General features: G+C 42.6%; 2 protein-coding genes across 8 annotated transcripts in view; both read left to right on the forward strand.

Moving 5' to 3' along the window:
• Nucleotides 1–5,016: 5,016 nt before the first annotated feature.
• Nucleotides 5,017–7,058, forward strand: LOC148026373 (uncharacterized). Its single transcript, XM_087690672.1, has 3 exons — nt 5,017–5,305; nt 5,444–5,927; nt 7,052–7,058. The coding sequence occupies exons 1-3, from the start codon at nt 5,017–5,019 to the stop codon at nt 7,056–7,058; spliced, it is 780 nt and encodes a 259-aa protein (XP_087546798.1).
• A 1,211-nt stretch (nt 7,059–8,269) lies between these two features.
• LOC148026374 (Leucine-rich repeat protein kinase family protein) overlaps nt 8,270–20,502 on the forward strand; it is a 29,962-nt gene continuing 17,729 nt past the window's right edge. For 6 of the 7 annotated variants that reach the window (XR_015692829.1, XR_015692830.1, XM_087690814.1 and 3 more), the window contains exons 1-6: nt 8,270–8,555; nt 8,805–9,772; nt 10,162–10,426; nt 10,671–10,803; nt 10,879–11,752; nt 11,861–12,281. Coding sequence is in view for 5 of the 7 variants with exons in the window: in XM_087690814.1 (XP_087546940.1) it covers nt 9,060–9,772; nt 10,162–10,426; nt 10,671–10,803; nt 10,879–11,752; nt 11,861–12,281 (2,406 nt within the window). In the remaining 2 variants the exon portion in view is untranslated. Of the gene's footprint in view, nt 8,556–8,731; nt 9,773–10,161; nt 10,427–10,670; nt 10,804–10,878; nt 11,753–11,860; nt 12,282–20,502 lie in introns of all 7 variants that reach the window. The other variant, XM_087690812.1, reaches the window with a different exon arrangement.

Raw genomic sequence — 20,502 nt, forward strand, 5'->3', positions numbered from 1 at the left:
TCAGTTGAAATAAACAAAATGGCAACAACATCATCTCTTCGGCGCTTGCCAGCTTGGGTTCATTCGCATGGGTATGGAAGATAGTTTTGTTAATTGTGATTGCGTCAAAGTGCTACTATTTATATTTTTGAAGATGATTGTTTATATGTTTCATTGCAGCCAACGTATGAGCTCTAATAGAATGAATGTGCGAAAAATGAAAGAGGTGGCAAGGGGACAAGAGATACATGTTGCTAAATGTACAAGAGCTGCAAAGATTCGAAGAAACACAAGGGCTACTTCGGGTGCTTCGGACTTTAGAAAACTTGAGGCCAAGATGAATGAGTTGATGGAAATGCAGACGAGTTTATGTACGCGTGTTGATAGTGCGCTTGCCATGTACTCAATGGAGTTACATGAACAGGCTAAAGGTCTGTATGGTGTTGTTAGCGAGACCAAACACACGCAGGGTGTTCTCCAGCAAGTGTCGACTGATCTGGGTGGTGAAGTAAGGGCACTTTCAGCAATTATTTCTGAGACAAGCAGATTAATGAATCTGCTGGTGAACGATATGTGGGCTTCCGTTTGGGGGCTTGGAGATGACCATGAACTTGTGATCTGCCAGAGGGGTTGTCGGTTGCCGTTCTTGCAGTTTCAAATGAATGTTAGTAGGTTTAATGCTTTGTTGCAACAATTGAGCCGTCAAATGAACGGTCGCATCTAAGGAGACTATGTATATACAAAAATTGCTTAGGGTGGAACTTATAGGTTCAGATTGTGTTGCGTATTTTAAAGTGCATGGGCTAGCACTTTTTATGATAATATTTGCTTCTTTTTTGTAAAGCCTACATGGAAAGTGCTAAGATGTGTAACACTTTTGATATAACAAAGCGTATTTGAGTAAAATGTATTGAGTATGTATGACGTGATGTCTCTTTCTTGATATTTACATGGAGCAGATTTGATACTCCAATGATGGTTGGTATATTTAGATTTGATATATTGTGTACATCGAATGTACGCAATATATTTAGTTTAGAAATCAAACCATGCCTTTGATAAAATGTATTGATAGTCGTTTCTGCAGTTGCATGTTTACTTTCTTTTGTTAATTACCAAGGTTACTTCTATCTTAGTAACCAGTCTCTCTCTCTCTCTCTCTCTTTAATGGGCTGGTGTAGCGTCTTTTTAGACAGATACATTGACTGGGTTGTAGTGGTTTTGTGTCTTGATATTTACATGGAGCAGATTTGATACTCCAATGATGGTTGGTATATTTAGATTTGATATATTGTGTACATCGAATGTACGCAATACATTTAATTTAGAAATCAAACCATGCCTTTGATAAAATGTATTGATAGTAGTTTCTGCAGTTGCATGTTTACTTTCTTTTGTTAATTACCAAGGTTACTTCTATCTTAGCAACCATGCTCTCTCTCTCTCTCTCTCTCTCTAATGGGCTGGTGTAGCGTCTTTTAAGACAGATACATTGACTGGGTTGTAGTGGTTTTGTGTCTTGATATTTAATCTTAAATTTAAATGTGTGCATATGTTGATAATAGGTTTTGTGGCCAAGTGATCAATATGGGGTGTTCGCATCGAGCAACTGGGAGAGACTATGTGTTGCGTGTTCGTAGGGACATGCTTACTTCCACGAGGTATGAGCGACGGCAGGTTGCTAGACTCAGGGCTCGGAAAGGGATTTTAGATCGTGGTAGATCCATTCAAAGAGACATTGAAAACCATTCGTTCCATGAGGAGATTCTAAATGGTCATTGTGAACTAGGCCAACCACAGTTTGGTATAGATGTGGCTAATGTTTTGCCATCACCGGATAGAACCATTAGGGGATTTCAAGCCTAGCGACAGTTTGGTGTGGATTTGACGAATGCTTTGCCATTAGTGGGTGGTTGCAATGGTCTTAATCATGTGACTTTTGAGTCACATGTTAATAATGCTTCAATGTCTATATGCCAACATGGGGGAAATCTTGGCGGAGTCGTTTGTGAGAGTGTGTCTCGCCGTGTTGAATTTGTAAATGGGGATAATGAGCCAGTTGAACAGCATGTTGGTTTAGATTTCGGAAATCACCACAATGTGGAAAATTCCGTGGCTAATGAGTCACGTGTTCATAATATTGCTGTTTTTGATCCCCAAAGTGGTGGATTGTGCTCCATTTTAAATGCTTTGCCTACAACGGATGTTCACCCGGCAATGTCAATACTACTATTTCAAGAGCCGGATGTGCATTCCATGGGGAGTCTTTGTATGATGTGTGAAAGGTGTTCAGCTAAGTTGTGGAGATGCGAGACTCGGGTTTAAGGGTCGATTTTGTTTGGAAGGCACTGTTGTCGAAATGGAAAAGTAATGTTGCCGCCACTGCAACATCCACCGCAGCCATTGCATGATTTGTTGCATGGCATGCACCCTCAGAGTAGGATATTTAAAAACAACATACGAGCATACAACAGCGCTCTTGCATTTGTATCACTCGGAGCTAATGTTGATGAGCTGCCCATTATCGGGAATGGTTACACCTTTAGAGTGCATGGCTCTGTTTATCACCGTATAGGTACTTTGCTTCCTGATGTGCAGCGTCAAGAAAGGCCAAGATTTGCACAACTGTATGTTTATGATACCGAGCATGAGTTGCTTAATAGATTGGGGGTTATGCATGATTTATTACCAAACTTGCTAGGGGAGCTTCAATGTATGATGCATCGACACAACATATATGCACGTGCTTTTAGGTCAGTGGGTTTGCAATTGCAAAATAACCCCGTGGAGGAACTAAGAATGAGTATTTTTGGTATTCAAAGAACCAGTAAACAATACTCTGCTCCTGCAGCAACTGAGGTTGCAGCTATCATGCCAGGGCAGGGTGATGAGGGTACTCTTGATCGTCGGGATATTCATGTTTACACTCGGGGTGGTCGATGTGTTGCTATTTGAAACTTGCATAGGGCATATATGCCAATGCTATATGTCCTCCTTTTTCCTATGGGGGATGATGGTTGGCATGTAAAGGTTCCCTATAGTAATGTTAGTATTCCTGTTAACATATATGAATTGTCCAATAAAAATTGTGTTATCCAGATGCAGTTTTATGCATTTCGTCTTCAAGTGTGTGAAGATACTGAGGTATGCATATTGCGTGCTAGTCGACTATTGCAACAATTTATTGTTGATGCTTATTGTAGTATAGAGCAATGGAGGTTAACTTGGTGTCGCCAGAATCAATCAGTGTTATGATCGGAGGCCTATAAAGGCTTGGCAGACATGGTGGGGGCAAACGATGATGGGACAATGCCGATTGTTGGTGCCTCTATTGGCAAGAGGATAGTTTTACCGTCGTCATTCACAGGTGGACCAAGGCACATGTATCAATTATATCAGGATGCCATGGCTATAGTGCGATGTAAGGGAAAACCTGACCTTTTTATAACAATGACATGCAATCCAAAGTGGTTGGAGATTACTAATGCTTTATTGCCTGGGCAAAGTGCTTATGATCGTCCGGATTTGACTGCTCGCGTGTTTCATAAAAAGCATGCTGATTTGATGTGTATGTTGTTGCGGAAGGATCTCTTTGGAAAGGTTGCTGGCTATGTTACTGTGATTGAATTCCAAAAGAGGGGGCTACCACATTCTCATACTTTGCTAATTTTAGAGTCGTCTTTCAAGCCTTCTGAAGCATGTCACTACGATAGACTGGTTTGTGCTGAGTTACCCAATAGAGTTAAGTTTCCAGCCTTATTTGAGACAATTTCAAAGTGTAACATTCATGGCCCCTGCGGAGGATTGAACCCCAAGAGTCCCTGTATGGACAAGGGTAGATGTACTAAAGATTACCCACGAAAATTAGTGGGCACGACGACAGTTGATAGTTCTGGCTATCCCGTTTATCGAAGACGAGATGATGGAAACTCTGTGATCATAAATGGTAATGTCATTGATAATCGATGAATTGTTCCATATAATCCATTCTTGAGTAAAAAATACAACGCACACATAAATGTAGAGGTTTGCTCGACAATTGCGGCTGTGAAGTATTTGTATAAGTATGTGTACAAGGGGCATGATCATGCAACCGTCAAATTTTCTATTGGGGTTGATTCAATCCGGAATGGTGGCGATGCTCACGAGGTGGACGAGATACAAAGTTATTTGGATGCACGATATGTTTCTGCCTCTGAGGCATGTTGGCGGATCTATGATTATGCATTGCACGATGAAAAGCCTGATATACAGCGTATGCAGGTACACTTACCTGGTGAGAACTATGTGGTGTTTCGGGATACAGATAGTATACCAGATGTTGTGTAGAATGAAGACCTCCAAAAAACTACTCTTACTGAATGGTTTGTGTGCAACCACATTCATCCAGAGGCTAGGACTATTCGTTATCAAGACTTTCCAGTGTATTGGGTATGGAATGCACGACATAAGATGTGGACTAGAAGGAAGCGTGGGAATACATGTGGTCGGATGTATTTTGTGGCGCCTACCTGTGGTGAGCTCTACTATTTGCGGATGCTTTTAACAGAGTGTCGGGGATGTACTTCTTTTGAAGATTTGCGTACTGTTGATAGCGTGATCTGTGATACTTTTAGGGATGCTTGCATTGCAAGGGGCATGTTAGAGAGCGATGATGAATATGTTGTGTGCTTAAAGGAAGCTGCCTCTGTGCAAATTGGTGCTCAACTCCGAACTTTATTTGTTGCAATTTTGGTCTTTTGTGAGCCAGCTCGGCCTGGCCATCTATGGGAAAGATTTATGGTGCCAATGGTAGAGGATATCATGTATAGATTGCAGTTACAGCACGTGCATGCCTCTCTTGGTGTTCTGCAGTATGAGGCATCTAACATGGCTTTGTTGCATCTACAAGACCTTTTACGTCATGTAGGACGAAGACTTTGTGATTTTGATGGGTTGCCTGAACCTCATCAACCAAAATCACAACTGCATGCTAACCCTCTTTTGCAAGATGAATATGCATACAACATATCAGAACAACATAGGGTTTCTGAATCCATGGAGGGAATGTTGAATGAAGGACAAAGAATTGCCTTCGGTGCAGTCATGGAAGCTGTTGATACAGATACTGGGGATGTATTCTTTTTGGATGGTCCTGGTGGGTCTGGAAAGACTTTCCTATACAAATGTTTGCTTGCGAAGGTACGCAGTGGTGGTCGCATAGCATTGGCAACAGCATCATGTGGTATTGCTGCCTTGCTTTTGCCAGGTGGTCGTATAGCTCACTCGCGGTTTAAAATCCCAGTAGAATTAAATAATCGATCCACTTGCAATATTCCTGTTCAAAGTGACCTTGCTCGGTTATTGAGACAAACAAGCCTTATTTTGTGGGATGAGGCTCCTATGACCCATCGATATGCCTTCGAAGCGGTTGATAGAACTCTAAGAGATGTTATGAGCTGTGATAAGCCATTTGGTGGAAAAGTTGTTCTGTTTGGGGGAGATTTTAGACAAGTCTTGCCTGTTGTGGTAAAGGGAACACGTGAGGATATTGTTAATGCTGCATTGTGTTACTCTGATTTGTGGCGTTACATAAGGGTGCTAAGGCTATCTGGCAATATGCGAGTGTCGACAGCTGGTAGTGTGGTGGACAATGGGTTCATCTATTGGATTCAAGGAATAGGAGATGGAGTGGGTGTTACCGAAAGTTGTGATAAGTTGTGTGTCCCACCTGACATGATATTAAAAGGGCACTCTATCGAAACACTGATTGATAGTGTCTACAGTGACGTGTCCAATGTGGGTGACTACACGTCGTATTTTAGTGAGCGAGCTATACTTGCCTCGCGGAATACAAAGGTGGCTACTTTGAATGATCGTGCATTGCAACTAATGCCAGGGGAGGTCAGACAGTATTATAGTGCAAATTCAATTGCAGAGACCGACGACTCATTTTTGTACTCTGTTGAGTATTTAAATACATTAGACCTTGGAGGTGGATTTCCTCCTCATTTATTGCTGCTGAAGATAAATGCACCTATTATTCTTCTTAGAAACCTAAATCCAGGAAGTGGTATGTGTAATGGTACGCGATTGATATGTAGAGCTTTCAATAGGAAAGTGATAGATGCTTAGATAATAACAGGGGCAAATGTGGGTGAACGAGTTTTTATTCCCTGTATTACTTTTGTTTCGAATGCTACACATTTGCCATTTACTATGAAGCGGAGACAATTTCCTATCCGGTTGGCATTCGCTATGACAATCAACAAGTCACAGGGGCAGACTTTGTTCATTGTTGGGCTTTATCTAAAGGCACCAGTATTTACACATGGTCAACTGTATGTTGCATTTTCAAGGGTAAAATCTTCGCATGGTGTGAAAGTGCTATTGGGTGAAGAGGATGGGGGTATGACCACAAACATTGTATATAAGGATGTTCTTCGAAAGGTGCAGTAATGTGCATTACTTTCTTTGCGGAGATGTAGTTATTGACGACCATGTAGGGACATTGGTTTTTGCATATATATGACCATGTAGGGACGTTGGTTTTACATATGTGTGAATTGCTCTCTATGCCCTGTTTGGTTGGCATATACTCTTGGAAGTATAATTTTTTTATATTTCACTGTTCATTTAACTTTTGCAGATGCCTACCCTAGAGTGGCACTATTACCTAGCTTCTGACTATCAAAAGGAGCTGCAATGCACATTACTCACTATAGCTCCTGATAATATCATAAGAAGGACACTTGCAAGGGTCATCGAGCGTTTATATGATGATGTTAATATCGACATCAAGCTCCCAGTTTTTATTGAAGTTGTACATTGTGGATACACGCAATGTTTTCGGGTGCATATGTACGAGGTTGACCATAAGAAGAGATTTCAACTCTCCCATACAGATAAGATACCGAGGCATTGGTTTAAGTATGGGTTCAAAGATTTGGGTTGTTTTGTGACACTGCATCAACGTTTGTCAGTACCTACGGAGTGGTTCACAAATGTTCGACCAGGTATTATTATTATTGGGATGGAATGATCTTTGTTAGTTATTCCATGTACTTATATTGTGATTTTTGTTCTAATGCAGGTGGTGAAGAGGGAGGTAGGACCGTTGCATCGCCCATGCGATTATCAATGGAAACTGTGGAATCGTTCCATGCTTCACCTTCACATATTTTGCTCAAGGAGGAGGATTTTGTTAATGATTCCTCGAAGAAAAGGAAGATTTCTTTTCATTAGGCGTCTTTGAGACATTGTCTTTTTTTGTAGACATCGGCCATTTGCCTATGGTACTTGGAAATACGTCGGTGCCTTATGCTTGGCCTTTGTGGCTTCATTTTGACTAGGTCTCTTATAGAAATTATTTTTGTGGTGCTTGGTCTCTGCCTCAATTATGACCCGCTTTAGTGTAACATTGTTATTCCACGTACTTACTTATACCGTTGCATTGCCGATGTGATTACCAATGGAAACTATGGAAGCATTCCCGGCTTCGCCTTCTTATGTTTTTCTCAACGAGGAAGATTTTGTTAATGATTAGTCAAAAAGCTTTGTTTCTATTAGGCATCTTCGAGACACTGTCTTTTTTTGTTGGCATCGGCCATTTGCCTATGGTGCTTAAAAACACTTGCGTACCTTATACTTGGCCTTTGTGGCTTCGTTTTTCAGTATTGTGCTGTTGTTTCTAATTATCGCATGTGCAAGCATATAATTTCTTACATTTATGTCGAGAGGAATGTTTGTAGATATGGTGCATGTGTGTGTGTGTGTGACATAGAGAGGGTGCTTAGAGAGAATTGGAGAGAGAGAGAGAGTGTGTGTGTGTGTGTGTGTGTGATTGAGTGAGTGAGTGAGTGTGGATACAGAGGGGGGAGGTGTAAATGGAATCAAAGATAGAGGGGTTGTGAGTAGAGGAGAGTAAAGTATGTGATGTTTTTGTGATAGCATTTCCCACTGTGCGATAGGGAAGTGAAGCTGCCGTGCGATCCCTCGCACCTCGCTTCGCGGAGCGGGATAGCGTTCGCGCGCAAGGAACGCTAGTATGTAGATATTGTCATTGAGTGGGACTCAGGGGATAGGAGTGGGACTCATGCCCCCTTTTGACTAAGCAATGCGGGTCATGGAACATTGGTTTTGATTAATATACGTATCTACCTTGCATTAAGAAATATATATATTTTATTTCTCCATTAACGTATGATCACGTGGTCACATTGAAAAGAGACTCTAGCGATTGGGTGCGCGTTCAAACAAGCTAGTCCAGTTCAAAACCTGTCTTTCCCGAGGGAAACTGCTCGGTTCTTAGAAACAGTGTAAAACTATTGGAGTCTGGAGACTTTTATGAAACGCACCGCCCAGGCAATACATACACATACGCTAAAGTGTCTACCAGTCTCCTCTAGGGCTTGCTGAACCATGACGAAATTACTCTGCCTCTTCTCTTTTCTTCGAAAAACACAGAGGAGCGAGCGAGCGAGCGAGCGAGCGAGACACAGAGAGACAGACAGACAGATGGCGAAGCCGAGGCCTCCATTGAGCTGAATTGCCGCTTGCGAGCCTAAATTCAGACCCATCGTCGATTGTTTTCTTAGGTAGATGCCTGCCTGCTTTCCTTCCCTTTGCTAATTCATTCAAATTCAGTTCTTGTCTACTCAAGTTGCAAATTTTTATGCCCCTCCAGCCATGAATCATTCGGATATGTTACAGTCGTTCTGTACCCTTTAACAAGTTACATGAGCGTGATTATGTTATGCTGGATGTTTTGCAGCATTCGCCTGTAGTTTTCAGACTTAATAAGGCGCCTGACAGGACTTAGCATCTGCTTGTTCGGTTGCTTTCAGCTGCAGTACTTAGCCATGGCAAGAGATTCTCGATGATAGCTGACCATAAGCTCACGAGCTGGAATGTAAAGTATCGGTCTCCATACAAAGTCGGTTTCTCTCAGGTGGTTTTATCTATGAGGATGCGGACTGGTTTATATGCAAATTGATGTCACAGAGGTTGTGACCCCTCATCGGTTGTACTGCATGCCTAATCCATGGTCGGACATATTCAGCACAGTCGTTCGTGGAGTGCAGATATTTTAAGTTAAAATCATGGATGGCAGTGAAAATGATTCCCGCCCAGGTACCCAAGATGTCATGGCAAGTAGTGCAAACAATGGGACAAACAGTGAAGTGCCTTGGGATGGTTTTGGAGACATTAGCTCTGGCAAGACACTTCCAACACCTAGCATGCCTGATGATTCATCTGAGATTGCAGCACACGACACTGAACAGCAGGATGCTGATGGAGGCACTGAAAACTTGAAGGAACATGTTTACGAAGCTAAAGTGGTTCCAAATGAATCTAGCAATGATTCGCCTAAAGATTGTGTGGGTGCTGTAAGTGGTGATGAAGTGGTGGTCGATATATCCCCAAATGGGTACTCTGTCACTGCATTGGACTCATACCTGAGTAATGGTTCTGAATATCTTCACCATGCAAAGAACATGTATATTTTCGACAACACATTTACTATAATGCCCAGATCTGTCAGCAGACTCCTAAATCTTCGTAATTTGAAGTTCTTCTCGAATGAGGTAAGACTTCTTCCAGATGAAGTGGGTGAGATTGCAGCACTGGAGCATTTGCACATGAAGCTATGTCCGTCTGGCCTGGGAATTTTACCACCACTTGCTAAGCTGATTAACCTGAAGACACTTGAGTTGCATCAAACACCATTGAGGCATTCCGTGCTTTCTTTGCCACCTGAAATTTCCAATCTGCAGATGTTGACGAGACTGGCAGTTTGCAACTTCTCAATTTCGTGAGTGTACCTTCCTCATACTGATGGAGATAGGGGCATTGTATGCATCCTAATATTGCCTTGTTATAACCATGGTAGTCTTTTCTTCAATAGGGAGTCTAGTGTCTGCTTCATCTATGGGTTAAAAGTCAGTTTTTAAATATTTTCTTGTCCATCACATTACCAATCTCATTTCTTACTGGAATTCTCTTTCCTAAATGACGTACATATGAGACTAAAAAATAGCGAGTCCATGGTGGTTGATTGGGGCATGACTTCCTTAGTACAATGTCGAAACACAACATGACTTCCTTAGTACAGAAGTTTTTCTCTGGGTTATCTTCAATAAGCTGATCTATCTTGTTGAGGAAGTTTATTTGATGGATCTTTTACTTGATCAATATCTGCAGATATCTTCCTCCTGGAATTGGGGATTTGAAGAGTTTGCAGGAGCTTGATATCTCGTTCAATAAGTTAAAATCATTACCAAACACAATCTGCAGCTTAACAGCTCTTAAACATCTGCGGGCAGAAAATAATAAGCTGGTTGAGTTGCCTTCAGGACTGTCTAGTCTTCCAAATCTAAGCTCAATTGATGTGGCCCATAACAAGTTGACGTCATTGGTTTCGCTTGGATTATCTGCAATGACCTCTTTGAAGGCCCTCAATGCCAAGGTTAATAAACTTTTCCTTTGCTTTGGCCCTTGGGATTGCCCCACGTTATGTGATATTCATCTTTAGCGTAGATTCTTTTAGCCTGACGTGTCTTCAACTTGCTTTTACAGTATCATATGCTGCCTGTTTTAGTCGATTATGTTATTGGCCATTGATACAGGTCACATACATGCCTCTGTTGAGCTTTTGAAGGGTGCTGTAGTGTGACATAAAGAGTTAATGCATTATCATGTGACATTTTCAGTTTAATAAGCTCCGAAGTACATGCCAAATACCTGAATGGATTACTTGCAACCTCGAAGGAAATCCTTCCCCATCTGTGCAAGTTACCTCTTCCAGTGAACTAGATGCTGAGGTGCTACCAAGTGCTCCAGAAGGTATGGAACTTCTTTGGGACCAGTTTAGTGTGTGCATTTTTCAGTTTGCTCAGCATCAATGCCTTTCTGTTTCAGGTGATGATCTTTCTTCTCAGCCACCAATCTCACCATCTGCTAAGGAGTTAATGTTGCCAAGAAGCATGTCCCATAACAGAAGCAAGCAAGGCTGGAAAAGGCATGATGTTCAGCAGCTACAAGCAAGACAGGACAGATTGAATCTTAGCAGGAAGCTAAAAGCAGAATGTAAGGATGATCTAAATGGTGGTGGTAGTGAAGAGTCTGCAGCAGATGTATCAAGACAAGCCATGCCCAAGTCAGCTAGGCTGTTAGATGGTGGTGCTCAAGAATGCCTAGGAAGTGAAGAAAGAAGAAAAGATGACGGGGAAAGAGACACGCAATCAATTAAAGATGGAGGTGGCATGCAATCCACAGAGGACATAGGGCAGGAATGTTGTTGTAAACAAAGTGGCAATGGTCCCGAGTCTCCCAGCTCAAGAAAGGATGATATTTCTGTGAACCTTGTACCTGAAATTCATGAAAATAGTGAATACAGCTCTGCAGTCCAGGGTATAACTATAGATAGTCGAAAGGAGGTTTTAAATGATGATAAGGCTAACCAATCTGTCAACGCCACCTTAGGAGAAGAGGAAGGTGGCTCTGATGACATCTTCGTCTTTAAATCTAAACAAGATTTGGAGACTGATCTGGTGAATGGTCGTCGTAAAGGAGGTCTCTTAGATAGGAATCCTAAGCCAAAGAAAAGGAGAAAATCTACACAATCGTTCTCAGAGGTGTCATTGACATACTGTACTCAATCCCTTTGTGGTGTTGATCACTATCTAGAAGATGGATTCTATGATGCAGGGCGTGAACGTCCTTTTTCTTCTTTGGAAATTTTGGAAAGTGAGCAGCCATGTCTTGACACCCGTGAGGTGATTGTGGTAGACAGGTAAGGATGAGCTGGCTGTGCTCTCCCCTATTTTATGTTTCTTTGCAAGCTTTCCATAGTGTTTGATCATTGATACATTACTGTTGTCCAATTCTTTTTTTGGTCCAGAGAACGAGATGAAGAGTTGGATGTAATCGCTGTGCTAGCACAACATTTCCTTACCAGACTAGAGTTAGCGGGGCAGAATCTTGGACATGCTGAATGTCTTGGATTCAATGCCTTCCAAAAGGCTGCCATCTTATCTCTTTTTGTTTCTGACTGCCTTGGTGGGAGTGACAAGACGATGAATGTTACAAACACTCGAAGGTCTGCTCTTGGAAGTCATGCAGGTGTCCCTTTTGTGTGCTCTTGCAGTAGTCATTCGACAGCCATGTCCAGCTCACATGAGACTGCTAGCGATGCTATTCCGACTGTCAATATGCTTTGTGAAAGGGCAGTTAAGCTTCTTAAAGTTCAAAGACAGTCAAATGTAATACCACTTGGTTCACTTCCATATGGTGTTTGTCGGCATCGGGCAATTTTGTTCAAGGTAAATAACTGCATCCCAATTGTAGCTGCTCTAATTTTACATTCAATTATGCAAAAACTGAGTTAACAGCTGAATTTTTAATGAGCTCTGGTTCTTGCCGCTCTCTGTCTGTCTCTGTCTGTCTCTTGTGTCCTCTTGCACATGTGGCAATGGCTGGAGGGGCGATGATGGGCTTTGGGAAGAGCAGACTGCATGTTGTGAATTTGTTTCACTTAGAGAATGAATGAATGAACCATATTAGTCATCTTGAATCGAATGTTTTGTAGTTGATTGTAGATGGTAACAGCTCTCATGGTCAACGGAGCTTGGTACATAGAGTTGTAATATAGGACATAACCATCAGGAGAACATCCTTCAAGACGCACCAAAGAAGCATTGTATATGCTTTTGCATTGTCATTGTCTTGATGAAGGGTTGCTTTCTCATAATTGCCCATCTTTCAGATTTGGTAAGATGGGGAAAGATACCTTCCTTGGATTGCTATTTTAATTTGCTCCTAGGTTTGGCCCAAACGGATGGAAGAGAGGGTTTTTTTGGGATGCAAGGCATATCTTCAAACAACATACAAGAGTTTCTTTTGCTCAAATGAGACCATTACCATTTCTCTCAAAGTTAGATAGTCATGGCCTTTAAGCTTATCATCATTGCTGCAATGTGGAGGAGCCATTTAGATGATATATAGAGAGGATAAGTAGGGGCATTGAGAGAGAATAGACACTTATGATTAACAGCACAATACCAAGAGTTCAAGAGTTTTTTAAAAAAGAAAAGAGTTCAGATTAAGGCAAGATAGAGAAACATAGTGTGAAGTGATTGTAGTGCAATGAGGATGAAAACATAGGTAGAAGAGGTTGATGCCTCTTTAAAAAAAGTGAAATTGATTCTGGTGGATGGCTAGATGCACCATGAATTGAGGTATGTGCCGATGAAGGGGAGTACATTGCAGTGGATGAGGGTGGCAATTGATGGGGTGTCAGTATTTGCAAAACATGATTGACTCATGGCTAGGCAACCTCTTCATTTATAGACATGAATCCCACCAAAAGTTTGGGTGTTTGCTTATGGGACATATACCGTGGTAATTTTGGGTTTTTGGCCTATTTAAATTGAGCTAATGAAGATTTAATTGGTAATGCACCTTATTTTGTTGGTAAGTCACCTTTTTTAGCTTAATACACCCTCTTAGGCCTAAAAATAGAACCTAGGAGGGGCTACAAACATTGTAAGAGCATGCACTTCTTGGACAGGTTGGTGGCCTAGATGGATAGTATGGGTAGGGTAGACATTGGTACGGGTAGTACCATGAGGATGGTAAGTGGGCAACAGGTTTTGAGTAGTCTTGGCGATGAGCAACCTCTTCGTAGGTAGCAGGCAAGCATAGTTGCCAAGAAACCCATTTCATAAGGTTAGGAAACTCGTTTCATACCTAGGTGTTTCATAAATGTACAAAACACCTATTTTTAGCTTTCACAAATGCCATATCCTAGATGTCTTGGAACTTTTGTAATCATCATTTATCATAGATTTACTTAACATGTTGACATGGATATTGGCATTGATTGCCGCAGTTTTATTTTGAGTTGTTATCCATGATGATTGCATATATTGATGGCTACTTTTACAACTAAAGTTGATGTTGGGCATGGATAGTTGACCATGATGCATGCAAATGTTGATGCTATGTTGAATGCTCATTTGCATCGTATAGAATAATGAATAATGTCAATTTGTTTTTTCTATGGCACAAGTCATATAGTATATGTTTATAAAACTTTTATATTGTTTGATATCTTGAATGAAACCCGTTTCTAACATTTTATGAAACTTGTACGAAACCTATGAAACCCGTTTCATACCTCTCGTTTCAGAAACCCTTGGTAGCTATGTGGGCAGGGCAATTGGATGTTTGGCAAGGAAAGATGGCGGGTAGGGTTAGTCAAGGGGCAAGGTAGGGCTAGTCAAGAGTCGGCTAGCCAGCCAACCAGGAAGCTGATGAGGTTTGTCTGATTGGACCAACTTCGGTGGCCAACTACATCATCTTCCTCTCCTTTTTTTGGCTATTTAGGCATGCACATTGGTTGCAATCTGTCATTTGTGGTGTACGCATTGTGAGGTCTTGAACTCTCATACATGTAGAGTATCTTGCACTCAATTTTTTGCCTTGGTTATTCAATATTCAGTGTTCAACATTCTCAGCATTCTTCTCTCTCTCTCTCTCTCTTCCCCCCCCCCCCCCCCACACACACACACACACACACACCCCCCTTCGTCACATTCGATTTGATTGAGCACATGCTTTTGCATTGCAACACTTTGATATGATATTAGAGTGGGTTTGGGGCTGATCAAGCATGGACTGACTTGAAGAGGAGGATTTTGTGCAACAGAAAGGCTACACTTCCAACACATGGCTGTAATTGGGAGGCTGCACATCAAGACAAGGCTAGAGCAAGCAAAGGCGCGAGTGAAAGGATGCTTGTTTGTTGCTTGTGCAGGAAGGATTGTCAAAGAATGAAAAATTGTTTTTGGCAGTAAAGTTCTTGTGTGAACAAGCAAAGGGAGTCTCATTTGACTGCCTTTTAGGAGCTAGAGGGATGCTATCCCATATGTGTGAAGTTATTCAAAAGTGAATATGATATGTTTCGAGGTTGACATGGAGTTCTAAGCCCTTATGGACCACAAGCTCCTAGTTTGACCGGCTCTCCTCTAGGATTAGAAACTCGATGTAGTAGCATTTGGCATATGATGATGGATGCTATCTTGCAGTCCTATGATTTGGTGGAGCTCATGACCAAAGCCATTGACTATTTGATAGTCAAGGGGTCTTCAACTCTTTTACAAACTGAGAAATTGTAGCTGAAAAAGACAAGCATAGTGAGATTGTTAGCCTACCTTATTTTGTCGGTCTGTCATCTCTTGGTTGTGAGCCCTAGTTAGAGTCTGATAGGGACACTTGGACCTCTTACTATGTTTTCTTCGTGTTTAGCGTGCTTTTCTTGTGTTTGCTAATTAGTGATTTTTTTTCAGCATTCTGTGATTTTCTCAGAGTGGCCACCGTGGCATTTCTGCATTATTTTATTGCTGCTGACTGCATTAAGTGCAGTCAGCCAGCTTTTTTGGCCATTTTGGCAGCTGGTTGGCCAGTTTGGCTGCTCAGCTATATATAGCTGATCAGTTTGGTTGGGTTAGACACTCACATTGTCTTGCAGGTTGTCCATTAGGTGGCTGCAATCTTCTGTGTGTCTGTCGTGGTCAGCAGGCTGCACCTCTGTCTCTGTCACTGTCACTTTCTCCATCATCGTCAAAGGTGATGTCATCATTATTCAGCCTGATTTGGTGCCCTCACTGACACCTTGGGCTAGGTGTAGGGACTGATCAGTCCTCATTGTATTCAGCCCTCTTCTTTGTTCAATGTAGATCATTCTTCTCTTCTTGCTTTCTCTTCGTCTTTCCTTTTCTCTCTGTGTTCGTGATTCTCTTCTATTGCGCACTCTCATACGGTATCATTGCCAAAGCGAGGATATAGAGGTTTCCCCATCAAGAGAAGACCTCACAAGCTGCAAATTTTTAACGATCTGTTCCTTGTTGACAACATAGATATTTTGTAGGCGACCAGTTCATACGACTCAAATGGGACATCCATAGTCTTTCCTTCGTGATAAGTGTAGCTGATTTCCATTGTTTGGGGCCATCTAGAGTAAAACACTTATTTTTGTGGGTGTTTGCAAGTGTTGAAGACGTCTTACCTTGTGTTACATGGCTATGAAAACTTTGACGAGAAGATTTCTCATCACTCTTTACAAGTAGTGACCATGGCCAAGACTAGAGGTCTTCAAGTCCTCTTGTTTGGTTTCATTGCTAAGAGTAGCATTCTCCACCACCACATCACACTTAGTAAGAGAAGCAGGGTGGTGGCAACCAATCTCATGGGCTGCATAAAACTTAGTCTCACGTTGCCACTAGTCAGCCATCACAGTTGACAACGTTCTCAACGCTAGAGGGCTCGTCTAAGTAGTTTGTAGAGGTCCACATTGTCTCTTTAGAGGCATCAGAGGCGAGTCTCGTCCATATCTGTGAGCTGTCTTCCAAGAAAACGGTCACAGAGGTCCATTTGTCACAACCAAGCACTTTTGCTTCTACTTGGATTGTGGACAGTGGAGCTACTCATCACATGATTCCTATTGATGACATTTTTCTCACTAGACATCTTGCAAATGGGAGAGTAGGGTGTTGGTGAGCTCAGCTGAGAGTGACAGAAGTTCGAGGAGCACGTACAACACTTTGGCGAGTTTCAATATGAGATCATTGATCAGGCGATCTTGGATTTTCAGCAAACGATAAGAAAAGTTAATATTAATCATGCATTGTACTCGCAAGCTAATTGAATACCATATACAAAAAGATTGGGTGTGACTGGCAAATTTTCTATCCAAGGAGGTGACGTCTGCAGTGGAAACATTGTGAAGGTCAATAGCATAGCTACACCTTGTAATCCAAACGGACCAAGCAATGATGTTCATTACATAGATGGAAAATACTAAAATGTCATTCTTGAATCCTAGAGAATACATAATGACTCACCCTCGCCAAAGCTTAGGTGTGTCAGAAGTGGAGCAGCGGTGGAAGCATAAACATGTGCTGAAATAAACTGCTGAAACACAAGACAAAAAGAGAAAGAAAGAACACGATAGAGATAAAAACTCAGATGTATGCACGGGAAATGGAATCCATATATCTGAACACGAGACGGTCGCATACAACAGTGAGTCACTGGCTGCATGGGCACTGGCACTGGCTCTGGCTCCTCTCTCCATAGAGTCTGCAGATGGTGAAGATGATGATACTGACTGAGGAGGAGCACTGAGTATAAATAGACTGAAAAAGTGGGGAGCAATAATGCTGGTCGGACAGCATTAATGTTGGCCGACTGGTGCATAAAAATACTCCACTGGCATAAAATGCCACATCAAAAAAATACCTAATAAAAATGCCCAACCCAGATCAAGCTCAGACTCACACATGAGCTGACAAATACTCTGCTAACACCCTCTCTCAGATCATGAGTGATCTGATACAATACAAGAGTACAATGAAAAGGAATCAGAAACTATACAACATAGAACCACCAAGTAGAACCATGGATACCCAAGCAGTGGGTGATCAAGCCACCACCAAGGTGCCTCGGAGAGAACCTGATGTCGATGTCGATCGTACCAGACACCTGAAAATAGAGAAGATCATAGCATGTCTCTGTGTCCATCACCAATGTCTCGCAGTAGCATACAAGACCATCCTGTCAAAAATGCCCCTGAACATAGGTGACCATGGATTCCCCGCCTTTGGCCAGACCGCCAAAGTGTCCCCTCATGTGAGCTCCAGACGAAAGCCTCCCGCTCTCTGTCAGATAACCAGCTCATTATGAACCTGGATGTCAATCCCAGCTCCAGGATTTGATTCCGCCAGATTGAAGTCGATGCGTCAGGGACGTCCCTCTCTGGAACCTGTGCACCTGTAGAAAAGTATAGATGAGGCGCGGCTGCCCCATCTGAACACCCGCTCACACTCCCTCTCTGGCACAAGAGAGTCGTGAGGGATGACCTCATCACCACCACTAGAAAGCAGCGGAGGAAGGGGCCACCAAGCCCTTCCCGAGATCCGAAGAAGAGGATCCCTTCCGCACCTTGGACTTCACCTCGGTCGGAGGATCTGAGTCGGAGTCTGATGAAGGAGATGTCTCATCGATAGAGTCAACATCCCGCTTCTTCTTCTGCTCCTTCCTGGAAGCCGCTAACGTCTTGCAGTCCTTCTGCAAATGTCCCTTCTTGCCACAGTGGTAACACGGGGCCTTCGACTTCTTCTTCCCGTCACCCCTCTCTGAAGCTACATAAGCCTCACCTCCATAATGTGCCGGAAGCCACCCCTGTAATCTCAAGGATGTTTCATGCTCAAGAAGCATCGAGGTCATATGTGTAAAACTGACAGGAGTCGATGATGTCTGCGCCCGTAAAGCATTGGCCACTCCATCAAACTTCGGGGGGAGCTTGTAGAGGACCGTCCCGACGAGATGCGCCTCGGGAAGTGCAGACTGCATGTGCCGAAGCTGGTCCTGTACCTGCGTAACACGAAGAAGAAAATACTGAATAGTATCTTTCGGCTCAAACTTCATTTGCTGGAGCTGGCCATAAAGTGTGACGGCCCGCATGGTGGAAGGTGTCTCGTACATCTGCTGCAACTTCTGCCATACTTCAGGAGATGTCCTACAGGAGGTAACTGCCGGTAAGACTGCTTTAGAAATACACCGAAGCAACGCCGAGTAAGCACGGGCATCGTCCGAGTCCCATGTGAGCACCGCTTCCTCATGGTTGTCCTCATCAAAGTCTTCAGGAAGAGGAAAAGGACGGAGAGGTCGAGCAATAGCTCCACAGACGATGTACCATAACCGCTTCTGCGCAAACCAAGCTTTCATGACAGCACTCCATGTGAGATAATCAGGTCCATGTAACTTATCATCAGTGGAAGTGCACGGAGGAGCCATATGGAAGGTAGAGAGGAAACACAGCCAAAACACAAGCACAGACTGCAGAAAATGAGAGTTCACATGCAATATAACCCAAAATCTGATCAATAGAAGACAAAATCTGCTGCAGAAAGTCAAAAAATCAGTCGAAAACTGCCAAAAACAGCAAAAACGGCCTGAATTAACAGTTACCCAGCTACGAGAGACGCTGAATCAGCAAAACGCAGGCTGTAAACTGGAGAAAAACAGGTAGAAAACTGTCGCCAGCAGCTGCAGATGAAAAACGCAGGCAGTAGAGGGTGTGTAGGCAGCAGGCGATGGCAAAACTGCAAAAAACGCAGGCTGAAAACAGCCCCAAAATAGATCGCCTGGCTGCGACAGCAGTCGCTTGATCAGCAGGGGTACAAAACAGTCCTGAAATCAGCAAGAAAACACAGCAGGAGCACAGATCCTGAAATCTGATACCATGTCAGAAGTGGAGCAGCGGTGGAAGCATAAACATGTGCTGAAATAAACTGCTGAAACACAAGACAAAAAGAGAAAGAAAGAACACGATACAGATGAAAACTCAGATGTATACACGGGAAATGGAATCCATATATCTGAACACGAGACAGTCGCATACAACAGTGAGTCACTGGCTGCGTGGGCACTGGCACTGGCACTGGCTCTGGCTCCTCTCTCCACAGAGTCTGCAGATGGTGAAGATGATGATACTGACTGAGGAGGAGCATTGAGTATAAATAGGCTGAAAAAGTGGGGAGCAATAATGCTGGTCGGACAGCATTAATGCTGGCCGACTGGTGCATAAAAATGCTCCACTGGCATAAAATGCCACACCAGAAAAATACCTAAAATACCTAATAAAAATGCCCAGCCCAGATCAAGCTCAGACTCACACATGAGCTGACAAATACTCTGCTAACAAGGTGTCCATAGCGGGCATGCCATAGCTCCGCATTTTGCATAGCGGGCAAAAGAGTAGCGATTGCTAAAGCATCATGGGATTGTCTGTCGTATGTATCCAACAAAAATAGACCCTTATGCAAGGTGCCAGATAGCCTAAGTGCATAATCCATCTCTCTGTCTCTAACAATGCATTTGTCATCCTCAAAGATGACCTAAAAGCCATGCTTGTTAAAAGTAGAGATAGACAATAAGTTATTTGTAATGCCAGGTACAAACAAGACATCTAGAAGCATGAAATCACAATCATCTGCAGCAGTAATAGTGACTGTCCCAATGCCACATACATCATAGCTGCTGTTGTTGGCACATGTAACATGCTTCCCAGCAGGGGTTGAATGCAAAGGGTAAACAAACACTTCCTGGAAGTAATGTGCTTTGATGCCCCACTATCAAAATACCATGTTTGCTGCATTTCAGCAGCATTAAATGCTGAATCAGCCATTGAAGAATCATAACTGCATGTGAGAAATGCATAGTCCTCTTCTACAAGGTTGATTGAAGTATCATCATCAGTAGATTTGCTGGCTGATGTTTCTTGGACAGCCAAACCGGAGTTCTTTTTCTTCTCTTTGGCCAATCTCTTTCTGTATTCATCGACATAGTGACCGAGCTTTTTGCAATAATGGCATTTCCCCTTCTTTTTAGTATTTTCGGTGTCTTGGACAACCTTATTTGATGACTGTCCAGTATCACCTTTTTACTGATTTTTTACATTTTGCTTGACTTTTCCTTTGC

Source organism: Lygodium microphyllum, chromosome 13 (genome assembly GCF_053477565.2).
Source record: "Lygodium microphyllum isolate KBCC chromosome 13, Lygodium_microphyllum_v1.1.10, whole genome shotgun sequence".
Lineage (NCBI taxonomy): Eukaryota > Viridiplantae > Streptophyta > Polypodiopsida > Schizaeales > Lygodiaceae > Lygodium > Lygodium microphyllum.